General features: G+C 37.7%; 1 protein-coding gene across 1 annotated transcript; it reads left to right on the top strand.

The window, feature by feature from the left end:
- The first annotated feature begins 5369 nt into the window (after positions 1 to 5369).
- On the top strand, positions 5370 to 15981 carry LOC140240891 (endoplasmic reticulum chaperone BiP-like). Its single transcript, XM_072320670.1, has 10 exons — positions 5370 to 5583; positions 7519 to 7658; positions 8052 to 8283; positions 9002 to 9106; positions 10109 to 10251; positions 10666 to 10820; positions 11471 to 11706; positions 12092 to 12329; positions 13362 to 13529; positions 13997 to 15981. Exons 2-10 carry the CDS (start codon positions 7525 to 7527, stop codon positions 14563 to 14565), a joined length of 1980 nt encoding a protein of 659 aa, XP_072176771.1. The 5' UTR covers positions 5370 to 5583; positions 7519 to 7524; the 3' UTR covers positions 14566 to 15981.
- Positions 15982 to 17340: the final 1359 nt, after the last annotated feature.

Raw genomic sequence — 17340 nt, 5'->3', positions numbered from 1 at the left:
ACAACTCAACCTAGAAATGATATTGTACAATACCGATCACAGTTAGGACCACAGAAAAACACGTACATTGAAATCCTCGTGTCTGATTCAATTTTCATTTTTCCTCTCATGGGATGGAACACCCTCGTCGGCCAAAGGCTGGTTTACAGAGGGATCAACACAAGTTAGGAACATATTAAGTTTTATACATTCAGTATTACAAACATATAAGTGTAACTGTTTCAAATACGGATATTCAAAAATAGTGGCGGGTCCAGGAATTCTGCCAAGGGGTTAATCAGCTGACAACCCAAAGAACAACAACAACAGCAACAGAAAAAAAAAAGCTTCAATGCAACTTTCTGTCTTAAAAAGAATAATGGGTAGGGGGTGCACGCTCCCCTTTTCAGTTTGTTTGTTTTTTCTTTGCATTTCTTTTACTTTCCAACAAAATAAGGTGCCCCACCCCCCCCCCCCCAGATCCGCCACTGAAAAATACGATATCCTTTTTAAATATTTTTGTCCATCTGGGATGAGCTTTCCTTTGAGTGTCAAAGAGGTGTCATGCAGCGCGTGTCGGCAAATATACATCTCTGTCCAGGTTTTCAACTGTCGGTCCAAAAGGTTCATCACATGACTGTTATAGTAATGAAAATAATATCGTAACAGAGTGAAAGCGCTGTCAAACAATATGAGCTAAGCGACCAGAACAGAAAACGAAAAAGAATCACGAGACACTTTTAAAGGAATTAATTAATATTCAAGAAAATCCAATATTTCTTTGTTGGTCGCAATCATGGTGAAGTACCATTAATCATGGTCCATACAGTGTTAATGTTTTTTAAATAGGAGAGGGATACACGTCATGATTCCTAAGATTTTCTTTCAGATTGCGCAACATCCAGTATGAAATATGATTTGCACCAGCATTTTAAAAAATGATTCTGGCGAGTATTATTGAATCTCATGTTGTATAGTGATTGAACATATATGCATAAAAATAACTCAGATGTCGAACTTTTCTCAATTTCTTACTTTATCGACAGAGAATCGGTAGACCCACCATCGTTAAACGTATACAGGGAGTAATAACTATTAATTGTGCCTTCCATTTCATAACTTTGAATTATTCGATGAAATAACTAGCATAGCATTAGGCAAAAAAATAAACAAGTGTGGGGATGCAAAACAACGTCATGCAAAAGCCCAATTACATGTATTCATTTCCGATCAATACAAGGATAAAACTACAATCAACCCAAAGTTATGACACACCAAATGATGAAATTCAAAGCCACGTTACACCATGCTGTTAAAACACGTCGTATTACTATGGTAAGGGTCTGTTGTATTCTTTCAAAGGTGTTAAAAGTGTTTTCGCTCTGTCAGGCGGAACATAATCAGTCACAATCGTAATGACACGTAGCTGCATACGATAGCGACACGTCATTTAGTATACACACAAGGACAAGACAACGTGTTATTCTAATCAATATAGCGTCCTATTATCATCATATCGCTTTCGCTTATAATACCTCATGGTAAAGGTTAATCAATATGCCGCGCTTATTAATTTCAGTAAAGTGGCGATGAGACATAAAAGGTATGCGCAGTTTGCAGACCACAAACATAATTACGATTATATCGAATTGTCGTGGTGATAGATACCGTATGTGATAGGATTGTTGATACATTTTTATTGTCTGAATCCGTACACTTGTAAGACAAATGAACATTGAACAGCAGTTCTGGATTGACAAACACATATTATATTGTTTCATAATATTTTATTCACATCTAAACCATGTAAGTCAGCTTTACGTCGTCTCGATTCTTTTCAGTTTTACTTAATTTAATTTCAGCGTTTTCTCCTTGAAAAACATACACTAAATAGTAATGATACTTATATTAAAAAAAAAATTACTGAAGATAATGTGCATATATAAGTCACTGTATCTGTTGAAACTATGCTGATCAATACAGTGGTATCAAAGAACGGTACGATGAATCTCAATTAAGTGAGATTAATGTGCAAAAGTCTGCAAGCAGGTGCTTGATGATAGGTTAAGAAGTTATTAGAGTTGACAAATACGGTATAATGCATAACAACTGTCATAGTCATGATGAGTTTTGTCGGATTGTGCTTGTTTATATCGATTTCATTAAAGTCTCTATATTGCCTGAAACACAACACAATATAATATATATATATATATATATATATATATATATATATATATATATATATGTTTTTTCTTAATATACAAAACATATATATATACATATATATATGTTTTATTGAATCAACAAAATCATGATATATATACAAAATATTACAAATGATTAGACAAATTTATGGGCGAAATCAAACACGAATAAAAAAGAAAAAAATAAATGAATAAATGATAATATTAACAATAAATGCAGCTTATACCCCCTCCCCCGACAGAAAAAAAGAATACAAATGCATAAGATTACTAGTAAACATTAAGTTTGTTACACTAATACATATATTTTCAAAACGATTTAAGACATCGTATTCTGTCAGAGATGGGAAGGGAGAGAGAGGTGGGGGGAAAAGAGTTGAGGCTTGGCGGAAAAAAAACAACAACAGCAACTTTAAAATCGAAAGAGAATCCGTATAACAAACCACCAGCTCCCACAGGGTCCGCAAACAATTAAACCAACAAAGTAACCATTCATCAGTATCACAACTTCCCCGTCGGGGCCCGACTCCATCTTCAATATGACTTGTTTTTAACCTTGTTGTAGTTTATATATCGTTTGAAACAAATAAACACACCCACACCCACCCACCCACACACACACGCACACACAACAGACAGACACACACACTCACACTAACTCACATATACACTAACATACACACAGACAAACAGACACAGAAACACATACTGAAAATTGTGAAAAATTAACACTAACTCCTTGTATTCCATGGAGCCGTCCCCGCACTCGGGTAGGAGCGAGACAGACAAAACATCCCCTGGAGAGAAGTAAAACACATGAAACCGGCGAAAATCGCGGAAACTCTCCCTGAGGTTTTACAAAACATCATTTGAACAAGCCTCAACCCTGCTTTAGGTATAAAAAACAAAACACGTGTATACAGCGTACATTTCAGCATAAAACTAATCACGCAGTATGACTACATCATGCATACAACGACGATTTAGATAACATAGTACAACCTATACAGCGATGGACAATAGTCACCTTATAATGATGGCAGTCCTCTTGAACTTTACAAACTCAGTTCTTAGAATACATGAATATATACATATAAAAACAATATGTAATTTAGGATTACTACACTTTTATAAGCAGTGAGGAAAAAAAGCAGAAAAAAAAACCCCATCAACAACAACAACAAAACTAATATTCTTAATTAAGAAGTCACAAAGAGAACTTCCATTTCCTAAAATGAAGCGCTAACTTGTTTTTCTTTTTGGCAATACTATATTCTAACTCTTTATTACTTGCAATATATGCTTTATAGCCCTCAAAAGATGGTGATTTATTCTGGAACTTACATATGTAAATATGATATTTAAGTAAAAGAAACAAAAATGTAAGAAATTTATCATTGTCAAAACCAAACATTTTTTTTTTTCAAAAACAGTAGGTTTTAAAGTTTGTTTTGACTTCTCTATAATAACCTTAATAGTTTTCTCAGGCTTTACCACAGGACACTCAACGAACAAATGTATGTAAGTTTCTGGGGCAATATTACAAAAAGCACAGTTTGGTGAATCCTTCCTTTTAATTTGTATAGAAACTCATTTAGCGCTCTATGAAATAATTCAAAATAAAAAGAACGAATACGGGTGATAATGGTTGATCCAAAATTATTTGCATGAATTTTTTCCCATTTCTCCTGATCGTGATCAGGATATAAATATATATATATATATATATATATATATATATATATATATATGTTGATTATACACCTGCGAGTCTCTCAAAACGAAATATTATTTCTCAAAAGTACACGGAGAATATAATTTTCTATTGATTTTATTTCTTAATGAAATGAAACAAGGTATTCACTACTATCAACATTTCTGCAACATTATTGTATATCATTACGTTCTCTTATCATTATACGTATTGCATTGTATTTACGCCTATTTTATGATGCACGTGCTGACACATTTCAGGTCAGTTGGAAAAAAAAGAAAAAAGAGAGAAAAAAAATAAAAAGTATTTTTTTTTCAGGAGATGCTGCTGGTGATAATGACAATTATAGAGATAATAAAGAAAACGACATCTTGTTTCAAAATGTACTCGAAAATAAATACCATGGAGAGGAATAATAATTCACTTGATTTTCTTTGAACAATGGAAGCTTTTCGCTTCTCGAAGTATGTTAAACACAAAGGTAACATTCTCGTGGTGAACCGAAAGTTGAATGATATATTGTGTCATGTTAACATTGCGAGATCCAAAGTAGTCAATTAATTTCTGGATACCAGTATCGTTAAACCCTTTTGAGATCGTATAAACTCTTGGAGATGATAATCCAATATAGGCCTACCTCGATGCGTTCACTCGCTAGATATGCGATTACGTCGGTCTCATTTGATTCCCAATTCCTCTCTCGATCTCTTAAACAAACAAACAAAAGAGCCCAAAAAAAAATAGTTTTAGCCTGCATGCTTGTCAATAATTGTCATCACCAAACAGGCTACAATCAAAATCGTATCGAAAAGTTAGCTGAACAATGTACAAAACTGCATTATGTTGGCGTCAATACAACAGTGCATCGATTAAAGATTCCAAATTTGTGTGATCCTCAATCAAGTCTGGGAGGTGCTCACCTCCCTGATCAAGTGAAGGAATCAAGATAATAAACTTGGAAATGAGCGCTTGAAGAGTACCGAGTAAATACTCCGTAACTACGGCAATGGGCCCCGTTCGGGATAACGACACGGTTTTCATGGAATGGAGGGTGAAAAGAGGATTGACCGTGGAGCTTCCACATGTCTGAACATAGGTTGGTGTCGGGTCGATTTGCATATTTGCTGCTGAATCAAAGGTACATTCCCTACTTTCCCTAAATGGAAACTCGATTCCTCCTGTTTATTCGAGAAACAGGTTGCCGCACTATACTCCCCAGTATTAGTACACTATCTCCGGTACTGCATTACCTAACCGGCGAGCTCCCTCTCTTACGGAAGTACACATGGCATTGTGACATCAGCTCTATCCGCGAGATAAATGTACGTGTCACTTTACTAGCCAATGAACGGCAGCCATGTTGCGGGGTAAGGGCCAATCAGCGTAGGCCACGACCGTCTTACACAGACTGAAATATCAATGTGACGCTTCGGTCACTAAATTCTCTATTCACACACGTGTATACTTCTAGCGAGCAAAGAACGTACACGTACCTGCATACGTCCGCACTGCATGCACTCGACACACTTTGGTGAAAAAGACCGGCTACGTGTATTCCCTTACACATTACATGCGAGAAATCAGCTGATCGGGACGACTTCGTAACTCGTGCTCTGTTCTTTCATTTCACTGAACACATCTTCACTGAAAACTGTGGTTTCTTGTTGCAGTCAAACATTCAGGGTAAGTATTTTGGTACCTACTAGTAGAATCTACTTGTAAGTCTTCAATTTGATTATGTAAACTAAATTTAGAATTCTGATTGTCATGATTGTATGTGGCCATGTGGGAGTGACCTGACTCATTAATGACTAACCATCCCCGGCATTACCCATTTGCAACTTAACTGCCCAAATCAGTGGTAGGCCCTAAGCATGGTAAGATGAGTTGTACTAGGGAGTAATGTCTCGAATAGTCACACTTCATACACAATTGTGAAACATTCTAGACTTGCTCGTCAATGAATATTGTCTTTGGTATTTAGCACTTAGCAGTCATATTATTGTCTTTGTAATTTTTTACCAAATCAGTTTTTGTAAATTTAAGTTATCAGTGTCCTGGTTAATTACTCATGTCATGGCCATGCTTCCGCTTTTCAAATGTTCTAACGAACTAAAGTTAGATTATATTCAGTCTACTCTAACGTTAGATAACGTTAGTGATTTCATTTTTTTCTTTTAGTCTCGTGTAACGTTAAGTCTTTACTGTAACGTTAGAATCAACACTCAACAGTAACATTTAATCTCTTTGTCACTAAATTTTCAAAGTCTAACGTTAGCTATGACTTGCTTCTGCTGGGGATGAAGATGTGCCAGTTAGATCTAACGTTACATCGTGGTAGTAATTTATGTATTCTTCACTTCACAGTAAATTGTCACAGTGCACTTATCACTCAGTTGGAACAGTCTTGTCGTAGACAGTCTACTTGCTTGTGTCATACTGCCAACTGTAGTGTTTGTGCTGGTTCCACTCAACATGCTACATAACGTCTAACCGTTAGACTTTTGTGTCTACATCACATAGACCGTCTAAGTATTTAATTCAAGACGTGGATCCCCCCTAACTCCTCAGGGCCCAGGGCGTGTTCAATGAGGTTGGGTTTCCACTTGCTCAACTAGTGTCACATGTGCATGCCACATGTTACATAATCTACTGACTACTGTGAGCATGAGCCTTGCACTCGAAGTCAGCCAACCAGAGTCAGCCAACCAGAGCCATGCCTGTCTTTTCATCTCGATCTAGCCTCAATTCAAACAAACACTTCACTCATGAATATTAAATTATAATGTTGTTTAAAAGTTACACCACCTACCTTGTGTGTTGGCAAACATTAGCCCTTCAGTACCTACTCCCAACATCCGTGTGTAGCATTAACACCGATGAACTCACACACTTAGCATTTATTCTCCTCCAGTATAGTCATTTTTGTGAATGTTTATGTCCTTTCTATTACAAACAATGTACTAATGTTGAAGAAATGACACTGTTGAAACAATAGCATCAACAATCAATGAATCATCACTGAAATATTTTGCAAGATCATAAATCATTGTCTTTGAATTGATCTCAATACAAGCTGAGGAAGGCAGAGTGTGCCAGATATGTCAGAATATTCACATGATTTTGGAAAGACCGTACCAGCAGTAGGATAGCTGTCAACTACACACTGAATTAAACCTCAGACAGTGAAAAGTCATGACACATATCCACCCACTCTTGCTCAAAGACAGAATGCCACTTGATTTATTCCTTCAAATATGCCACTGTGCTTTTGCAGATCAACATTCTGTTTGAAATGTATCCCATCTGATATGAGATAACACAGGGCTGCACACTAACCCATTTTTTTTTCTACTTGTCCGACATGTCTGTCGGACCAGCAATAGGTACCAAGTTTTTCCATTTTTTTACTGGTTCATTCCTGAAAAAGTCACTGGTCCGACAGTAATTTTTACTGGTCCTGGACCATCGGACCAGTATCAGTGTGCAGCCTTGGATAACATTGGAGTGAGGTGATCTGTTTTGTCCAAAGTAGCCAGTGTTGTATTCTGAATGAGGTATAAGCTTTTGTCTCTTGAAAATGAAGGGATGTGACTTTATTTCATTCTTTCTTTGCAGGACAAAATGAAGAAACTGTTTATGTTCTTCTGTGTGGTGGCGATCTCCACTTCAATGGTGTGGGCGGAGGATGATGACGATGATGACAAGAAGGACGTAGGAACTGTTATCGGAATCGACCTGGGAACAACATATTCATGGTGAGATTGCAACTTGAAGTGAGAAGGAGTAGTTAGAAAATGAGATGGAAAAAGCCTTTGCTTACAGTGGGCATCAAAGTGTTAATGATAAGATTAGATTGTTGATTTCCACAATAGTGAAGAACCAAAGTTTGTGCTTGATATTGGTTAATGTTTCCATGAGGGGTGCCATCTAAGAAAACACTGATCTTGCCATCTGTGAATGATAGGACACATCAAGTGATGCATTTCATTATCTCTAGTGAGATATGTGTTTAGAAAACCATCTTTGTTAAAAAAGACTGGAAAAAAACAAAACATGTTATTCACGTTTAACTCACTTGTTATTTTTGTTGTTTGGTTTGAGAATTAGACTGTTGAATTCTCTTCTGTGCACATTTTCATCTTGGACAGTGTTGGAGTTTTCAAGAACGGCCGTGTAGAAATCATTGCCAATGACCAGGGTAATCGTATCACCCCATCTTATGTTGCCTTCACCGCGGATGGGGAGCGTCTTATCGGAGATGCTGCCAAGAACCAGCTGACCAGCAACCCTGAAAACACCGTCTTCGATGCCAAGCGGTTGATCGGAAGGACGTGGGATGACAAATCCGTCCAGCATGATCTTAAATACTTCCCATTCAAGGTATGCTCCATGTTCAAAAAAGAAGCAAAAACAAAAATGAAAAAGCTGGTTGAGAGGGTGGTGGTGCAGATTAAATTACTGTTAAAAGTATGTTAAGTATTCCCACTGCCTCATTGTAGTGTTGATGAGAGTAATATGTATTGAACAAAGCTAACTTTAATGTGTCTCTGACATTATTGATTAAGTATCATTACCTCTCATTCATGAAAACTAGTTATTGGGAGATCTGATCTGTCTAGCTTGTGCTTTAATGAGACAGTTTCTGTGCCTTACACTTATTTACTCACACATTACACTTTCTGGGCCCCGTTGCTAGAAACTTTGCGTTTAAACGCAACTTGCAATTGATTGTCACTGGCCAATCAAAATCATTGTTGCATGCATGTCTTCTTAATAGGGCAGACCCTGAGCCAATCAGAATGGTTGTTTCAAAATTAGCAATTATTTGCAATTGATTGCAACTTTCTTGCAACGGGGCCCAGGTCATGTAGCTATCACAGGAAAGTGGATCTTTGCAACACTCTAGTCGTATTATGTGGTATGTGTTGATATTGCACAGAATTATTTGTGCAAATAATTGACACTGAAATGGTTAACACATTGATATTAATGGGACGGCAAATGATGCATACATCTGGAAGTATTTTGATATGCTCTCTGCGTTCATTTGAATTGCATGGCTGTTACCACCGTTGCTCTTTCTATTACTGTTTCGCAGGTTGAAAACAAGAACAGCAAGCCCCATGTGAGAGTCAATGTTGGTGGTGCTAGCAAGCTGTTTGCAGCAGAAGAGATCAGTGCAATGGTTCTCACCAAAATGAAGGTAACTTTTCCCCGACAGTGTTGACCTCTCACAGAATGTGTTGCTGAGGAGAAGAAGCAAGCTAAAGGGAAACATAGTAATAATCAAGGCAGAATCCCCAATACACCTTAAGAGTTCTCTTATGAGTATTTGTTAGTGTACTCCCCAGTGAAACTGAATTGAGATATTGCATTATCTTGAAGATTGATAGTAAATAGAACAGGATAAGGTGCAAATTTCAAGATCCCATCCAACTTTTGAGGCATTTCTGGTTTTTGCAAAAATGAAACAAAATATTGAAAAGAAAATTGCAGAAAAGAAAGACAAATTACTGAACCATTTGAATAAATGGACAATCCAACTTAACCCTCCGTAATGTTTTTTTTTTTTTTTATTGTATCCCCGTTTTATGAGATGATATATTGTAATATTTCATAATTTTATAAATAACACCCAATTCCCACAAGATATTGACAGCTGAAACTTTGGTATAATTAATATTCTGTATACTTAGCATGTGATATGTTGACCTTGCTGATATTGATTTTATGTGTACCTTTTGTAAATATTGTAAATATGTTGGTTACCTGTTGGTTTACATCCAATAAAAAGTTTTTTTTTTTTTTAAAGTAAAAAAAAAAAAGAACAGAAAAAAAGAACAGGATAAATCCTGTTGAGTTTGCAAATGCATCACTTCATGCTTTAAGGCTTTTGATGCGATTTTATTTGAAACAGCCATCACAAAACAACATTGAAGGTTGTGTGTGTTCTACTTGGTCAAGCGAGAGTAACTTTGCATTTCACACATTGAGCACAACATTGCATTGTGATCATACTGTATATATGCCAATGTCTACATAGTCGTGAAAATGATATATTTATCTGCATTGACTAGATTCACAGAGATATGACAAAGATTGAGGGCCCTTTCTGGGAAGAGTGATTTCTTGGGTAGTAGGTTAGGTCGAAGACTCACCCCAGAAACTAAAAACAAACCAACTTTGCTTTTTATCTTCTCTCCAGGAAACTGCTGAGGCATACCTCGGCAAGAAAGTTACCCACGCTGTTGTCACTGTCCCCGCCTACTTCAATGATGCCCAGCGCCGGGCCACTAAGGATGCGGGTACCATCTCCGGTCTCAATGTCATGAGGATCATTAACGAGCCGTAAGTAGCACCCGCATGGATTTACTTGTGTGCACATCCTCCAAAGGCAGTAGATTTTTCTGAGGCACTTTTTCTTTATCCCATTGTGTGGCCCTGTTTAAATGGGACATAAAGTCATTGCATGAAAACACTTAGAAGCATGTGAAATAGAAATCCAGGTTTTTCTCCTGTGACCTTGCCATTAAAAGTGGTAGGATTTAGCACCTTTTGGAAAGAACTCTTGAAATGATATGCAGTTATTTGAAATGTGGCTGTTGGCCAGAGTTGAAATATGGATGTTAGCCAGAGTTGAAATGAAAGATTGCTACCCATAAAGAATTCAAGATTTCAAATTTGTACTGTGACTTCACTTGTTGTTAGCTCTGTACCAGTTAATTAGATGAGATATTTGCTTTTTTATTCCCCTCTATCCAGGACTGCTGCGGCCATTGCTTATGGTATGGACAAGAAGGAGGGTGAAAAGAACATTCTTGTGTTTGACCTGGGTGGCGGAACTTTTGATGTGTCTCTGCTAACTATCGACAATGGTGTCTTTGAAGTCGTCTCCACAAATGGTGACACCCATCTTGGTAAGTGTCCAAATTGATTCTGCCTCAGCCCCGCATCAGAAGTTTTTGTCACTGAGTGTTTTGAATGCTGGCCCACCAAACATTTAAAGTTTGTCTTTTAGTCCGGGATCAAATTGAAAATGTAAAGGAACATATGTAATTTCATGCAACTCTCCTTCTCAAATGTGCTTTTCTCCACATTTGTTCCAAAATTAAAGCACCCACTTAAAACACTGGTGTCCTTACCCCACCCCCCCCCTTCACTCCATCGAGTGTGAGAGTCATGATCACAATTCATCATGATTAATCCCACTGGTGAGCCATCGGGTTGCTGATAAGTGGTTGCATATTCCAAAAGTCAGGATTATATGAGAAGAAATGAATTTGAAGTGAGACAGTCAACATTTCGAGTATTAGGACTGTAGTAAACGGTACTTCTCCCGTTTAATTCTTGCAAATGTTGTTGTTGCATAAACCTGATAATTTTGGGCATTGAATACAGCAGAACATATCAAGCTGGAGTGAATTATACTACATCACTACAGGGACGGAAACCTGTGGAGATGTGTAGATGAAACCATCATGTTTGTCACACATAAACATGTCGATATTTGGAAGCAAGGCTAGCTGCTCAATTCTCTAATTATCTGACATGTTTTCTTGTGTTGTAGGCGGTGAAGATTTCGACCAGCGTGTGATGGAGCACTTTATCAAGCTTTACAAGAAGAAGAAGGGCAAGGATGTACGCAAGGACAACCGCGCTGTTCAGAAGCTGCGACGTGAGGTTGAGAAGGCAAAGAGAGCACTCAGCTCCCAGCACCAGGCCCGCATTGAGATCGAGTCCTTCTTCGACGGCGAGGACTTCTCCGAGACGCTTACCCGTGCCCGCTTCGAGGAACTGAACATGGTAGGCCATTGCTCTTTTTTTTCTGCATGTGTGGTATAAGATCTGAGATCCAACTCAGAAGCCTTTTACACTTTTACTTTGAGAAATATTTGGTAGTATTTAATCACTTGCCTATACAAGTGTGAGTAAGATGTGAATATTTTGCTGTCTTTACTTTTGGGTCAATCTACTGAACAGAGGTGGGGAGTCGGATCACTTCTGAACTGTAGTATTGAATTTAGCGCTGTTATTTTGTGTAAAGCAACTGAACCAACTTTGTATATATATTTACGGTATTACCATGCATTATATACCATTGCTTATCAGTTTAATAGTCCAATTTCTATTCATGCAAGTGCAAGGTGTAATAAATTCTGTCCACTTTGTTATTTTTGTGGTTGTCTAGGACCTGTTCCGCTCCACGATGAAGCCAGTGCAGCAGGTATTGGACGATGCCGGTCTGAAGAAGGATGAGATCGACGAGATCGTGCTTGTTGGTGGCTCCACTCGCATCCCCAAGATCCAGCAGCTGGTGAAGGACTTCTTCAACAAGAAGGAGCCGTCCCGCGGAATCAACCCCGACGAGGCTGTGGCATACGGAGCTGCTGTCCAGGGCGGTGTTCTCAGTGGAGAGTCGGAGACTAGTAAGTTTTCGTTTCATGATGGAACGTATTATGCGGCATAAATCTTATAATGAATTGATACAAAGATCCCCAAATCTCAGTGATGACATTTGCTTGTAGTGAGTAAGTGGCACCTGGGAATGCTAGTGATGCTCTCCTTCATGAAAAAATGTGGATTAATGCATGTGTTACTGGTCAAGCTATACTGTAAAAGTGGATATTTTCGTGCGACTAAATTTTCGCTCTTGGCCGGGTAAAAAGAGTTTCACATGTTTTTAATTCCGCGGAATCAAGACGTCAGCTACTGGAACATATGGCACGCAAAAATATTCGCGTGCGTTTATTTTCGCGCTAGCTTCTGGTTGCTCAATTTGCGCGAAAATTTCAACACCGTGAAAATTTCCACTTTTACGGTACTGATTACAAATCCATGATAATTTGACTGTGTCTTGTACTAGATTTTTGTGCATCTGGTGTTTAATTCACATTTGCATCAAGTAGAATTTGATAGGCAGTCATTGTCCCATCTCAATTCACTTCTGTTACTCTTAATTATTTCGAAAGTTTCAAATGATTTGTATAATCTACAATGATACTGATGTTCAGTCAAAAAAGCAAGATATTCTTCAGTGGTGCAGTCACACCTCATTGCATATGCTTAAAGGTCCAGTTTACCTTTGGGAGCAGTGATTTCAAAAATGTTCAAGATATCACTTTTGATGCATATGTGTAGGTTTGTTTTATCACAAAACATTCTACTATAAAAAATTTTAGCAATAAAGCCTAAAATATAAGGAGATATCAGTGTTTTTCTCAATAAACCGTAACTGTAGACGATTTAGTCTGGAAACATTTTTATTATAACTATTGTTCACATTTTGTGTATTCAACAACACTTAACATCGATTATACGGATTCAAATTTTTACAGTGGTTGTTTCTATCACTAACTCACATTTTAGAACTATTTTAAAGCACTACTGCTGGGTTTTTGTTTCATGTGCAAATGGTAAATTATGCCTTTAATTGCTATTGCATCGCTTTTCCCCTCAAGGTGACCTTGTTCTCCTGGATGTTAACCCTCTCACCCTCGGAATTGAGACTGTTGGAGGCGTCATGACCAAACTTATCGGCAGGAACACTGTTGTGCCCACAAAGAAATCTCAGATCTTTTCCACGGCAGCCGATAACCAGCCAACTGTTACCATCCAAGTTTTTGAAGGTGAGCAATGTTAACACATTGTTTTGTCGAGTGCATTCATCTGATTCTACTGCATCCTATGCATTAGTGAGGATCCTTGAAACATGAGAATGAAAAATGTTGGAAAGAGAAGTTCTTTGGATAGGCCATTAGAGAATGTGTTTCAACAAATTATGAATGAAAGTGAGTCTAGTTTTGAGAGTGAAGTGTGCTCACCCAAACCATGTATTGTATGACAATTTGGAAGAACAAGTTGGAATTCTTGAAATTGTGAAACCAGAGTTGAAAGGAGATAACTCTTGTATGATTTTGAGAAGATGAATGAGTTACGAATGCATTTTTTTTTTTTTTTTTTTTTTGGCAGCTTTCAGAATGCCTATGATAGTAAGCACATTGAAGTGACATCACTCTTGTGAATCATTCCTGCTGTTTGTAAATTTTCTGGTTAATGAAATTAACTACCTCCTTTTATGTTGTTCATTGCTCAGGTGAAAGGCCAATGACAAAAGATAACCATCTCCTTGGAAAATTCGACTTGAACGGCATCCCCCCAGCACCGAGAGGAGTCCCGCAAATCGAGGTCGCCTTCGAGATCGATGTCAACGGCATCCTCCGGGTGAGCGCTGAGGACAAGGGCACCGGCAACAAGGAGAAGATCACCATCACCAATGACCAGAACCGGCTGACACCTGAGGACATCGAGCGCATGGTTAACGAGGCCGAGCAGTTCGCCGAGGAGGATAAGAAGCTGAAGGAGAAGGTGGAGTCGCGCAACGAGCTTGAGAGCTACGCCTACTCGCTGAAGAACCAGGTCGGTGACGAGACGAAGCTTGGCGGCAAGTTGTCGGAGGAGGAGAAGGAGACGATCCTGGCCGCGGCGGAGGAGCAAATCGAGTGGTTGGACGCCAACCCAGATGCAGAGACCGAAGACTACCTGGAGCATAAAAAGGAGCTCGAAGGCGTCGTGCAACCGATCGTCTCAAAATTATACGAGGGCGCGGGAGGCCCCCCTCCAGAGAGCGGTGATGAGGATGATGAGGAACATGATGAATTATAGAGACTATAAAAGACCTATTCAGACTGTCATCTTGTTGCAACAGCGATATTTAGGCCATCAAATGAACTGTTGCCTCTTAAAAGAACATCATCGTACATGATTGATTTCGAGTGTACAAAATGAAATTGCACGCTCCTGGGGCACTGGCATTACGAAAGCGGTGGAAACGAAAAAGTGATTACAGCTCTCGTATTACAAGTGCCTTGAATGTGGGTTTGGAATCACTTGGAAAATCCATTGGGGTCAAATATTGCATGAGGGTGTAGATGTGTTGTACTCCCCATGTGAACCCAGGTGTAGGGCTCAGCGATGGAAGACACATACATGTTGGGTTTGTGATCAGGGTAACTACCAAAAAGAGTTCCGTGTAGAGCTGTGATTTCAAGTTGGGGGTTTCCAAACTCGCGGGCAATCAGCCATCAAATGCAATCTGTCTCCTGCTACTTCACGGGGTTGGCTCAAATATGCTCCCTGGGTCATTGTGTATGCAAATCTTCAAACAACAAAATAATCTATATGAAGTCTGTGCTCAAATGCCCCCATTGATGTCACAGAGTAACATAATTACTTGCCTTCTTTTCTGTCAGAATCAGCGGAAAACACCCAATGTTAAATGCATCTGCCCTCTGCAGTGATGTAGCAATGGTGTGAGGTATGTCTCAAAGCTGTGTGTGAAGTAATTTCACTGTGTCTGTGTCACTCACACAAATGGTCTAAAGGGTAGCAAATTGTTTATATCCCCACAGACTGAGGTCAATGAGCCTTCTTCGTAGGGAATAAGAGTCCGTTGAAGGATAACTGGGGTATCGGGATGGAACAATGAATATATCATTATTGTGTATAAATAGTCCAAAGCAGTTTGTGTTGCGCCTTTTCCTTCACATATTTCTTTTCCTTGCATATTACCTGTGCCCCTTTAGATTGTCAGCCTCCTAATTTATTTCTCTCTTGAAGGGGCTACTGACGTGATGAGACTATTGCAAAAACCAAGCTGCGGATCACAGCTATAGTTTGTAGATGTTGTGTCTGTGAAATCTTATTTTAATGAGGGCAAAACAAGTAAACTTAGTAGAGCAGGAATTTGAATGCTCCACATTGCCAAAGTTGCTGTTGTCTCATTACACACAAAGTTTAGGGTGTAGATTTTACTGATTACTCAAATTTTGTCGATGAGGCAGAGTCAATTTTGTGCGTAAAGAGAAATTCTCCAGTTCAACTTATGTTCAAGATTATTCAAGCCTTTTTCAATGTCACTTTTCTGTGAATTATGTCCCCATTTTTTTTTTCTCAGTCTTTATTTTGGTTTGCTAAAATGTTGCAACCAAATACTTTACTCCACTATCTATAGAGTATTCTTCATGTTTGTGTTGCACAAGAACATTTTCTATGGAAATAAAAAAAAAATAATAATGTCAAATATTAACTAAATGTTTGTCTTCAAAAGTGATGTTTTGTCTGGGAGAGTGTAACTTTATGTTGCTGTATGGATGAATTTCTGGCAGTTTCTCTTTGATATCTTTTCTACTGTTACATTATCAAGAATGCTTAGTAAACTCTTGCATGTTGATAGATATGTGTCCTACCAGATGAAAAGCACATTTCCATGCATATTTCCATTCACACACACAAACCACATATATATAAATACTGAAAGAAATTAGACTCGAGGCGGACATTGCTCTCAATCTTGTTCTCCCTTTTAAGGGAGAACTATATATATATATATATATATATATATATATATATATATATATATATATATATATATATATATATATATATATATATATATATATATATATATACACTGTGTATATATATATATATATATATATATATATATATATATATATATATATATATATATATATATATATATATGTATATGTATATATATATATATACACACATATATACACCAAAAAAAAAAAAAAAAAACCACACACACACATGAAAAAGGAAATTTTGAAGACTGGACACAATTTTATAAAAACTAATTTCTTTATAAATGCATGTCACAAAGTCACCGTGCCTTTTCCTTTTCCACTGGATATAATTGAAGAAAAATCTACCACCCATGACTGTATCAAATTTGTTTTGAATGTGAAAGATTTTTCAAGTGTATGAAAATCAGCAAAATCTGACAAAGTACACGGCAGCCTACAAATCACAGGTAGCCATAATTTAGAAATTAATTACATTTAACATGTAATAATTTAACCAAATTGTACAGAATTTATGTCAAGTTAATAATTAATTGCAATAATCAATATGGGTAGGAACTTAGTTTTGTCCAACATCTTTCTAAAAACAGAAGGAAAAAAAATGTCTGATCTTTCACTGTCTTTTTAAATACATAACATGTATACCGACATACGGAATTCGGCATGTCCTCATTGGCTATAATACACATTACCACACACACACACACACACACACACACAAACACACTCATTCACACACACCAGGGAGGTGCTAGAGAAGGAGTGGCAACTAAAGCTCTCCTTTGAAGTTATGCGCGGCACCGCCGAGAAGTTATGCGTTCAACAACAGGTGTTACCCATGTGCTTTGACAAAAGAGAGCATCAACTAGAGATTGTAATTTGTCATCACTGACAAATTAAGGTGATCCGATTTCTTTTTTAATCAATGATTCGAATCGTGATAGTGCAAAGTCTCAGCTACAACATACTAAAATCTGAGAGAAATTCACCGAAGCATAAGTAAGATAGTGCTCGATAAAGAGAGTCATGTCAATTTTCACATCTAAAAAAA

This window comes from Diadema setosum, chromosome 17 (assembly GCF_964275005.1).
Source record: "Diadema setosum chromosome 17, eeDiaSeto1, whole genome shotgun sequence".
Classification (NCBI taxonomy): Eukaryota; Metazoa; Echinodermata; class Echinoidea; order Diadematoida; family Diadematidae; genus Diadema; species Diadema setosum.
The sequence above is the reverse complement of the archived record's forward strand: the minus strand, read 5'-3'. Positions and strand labels throughout refer to the sequence as shown.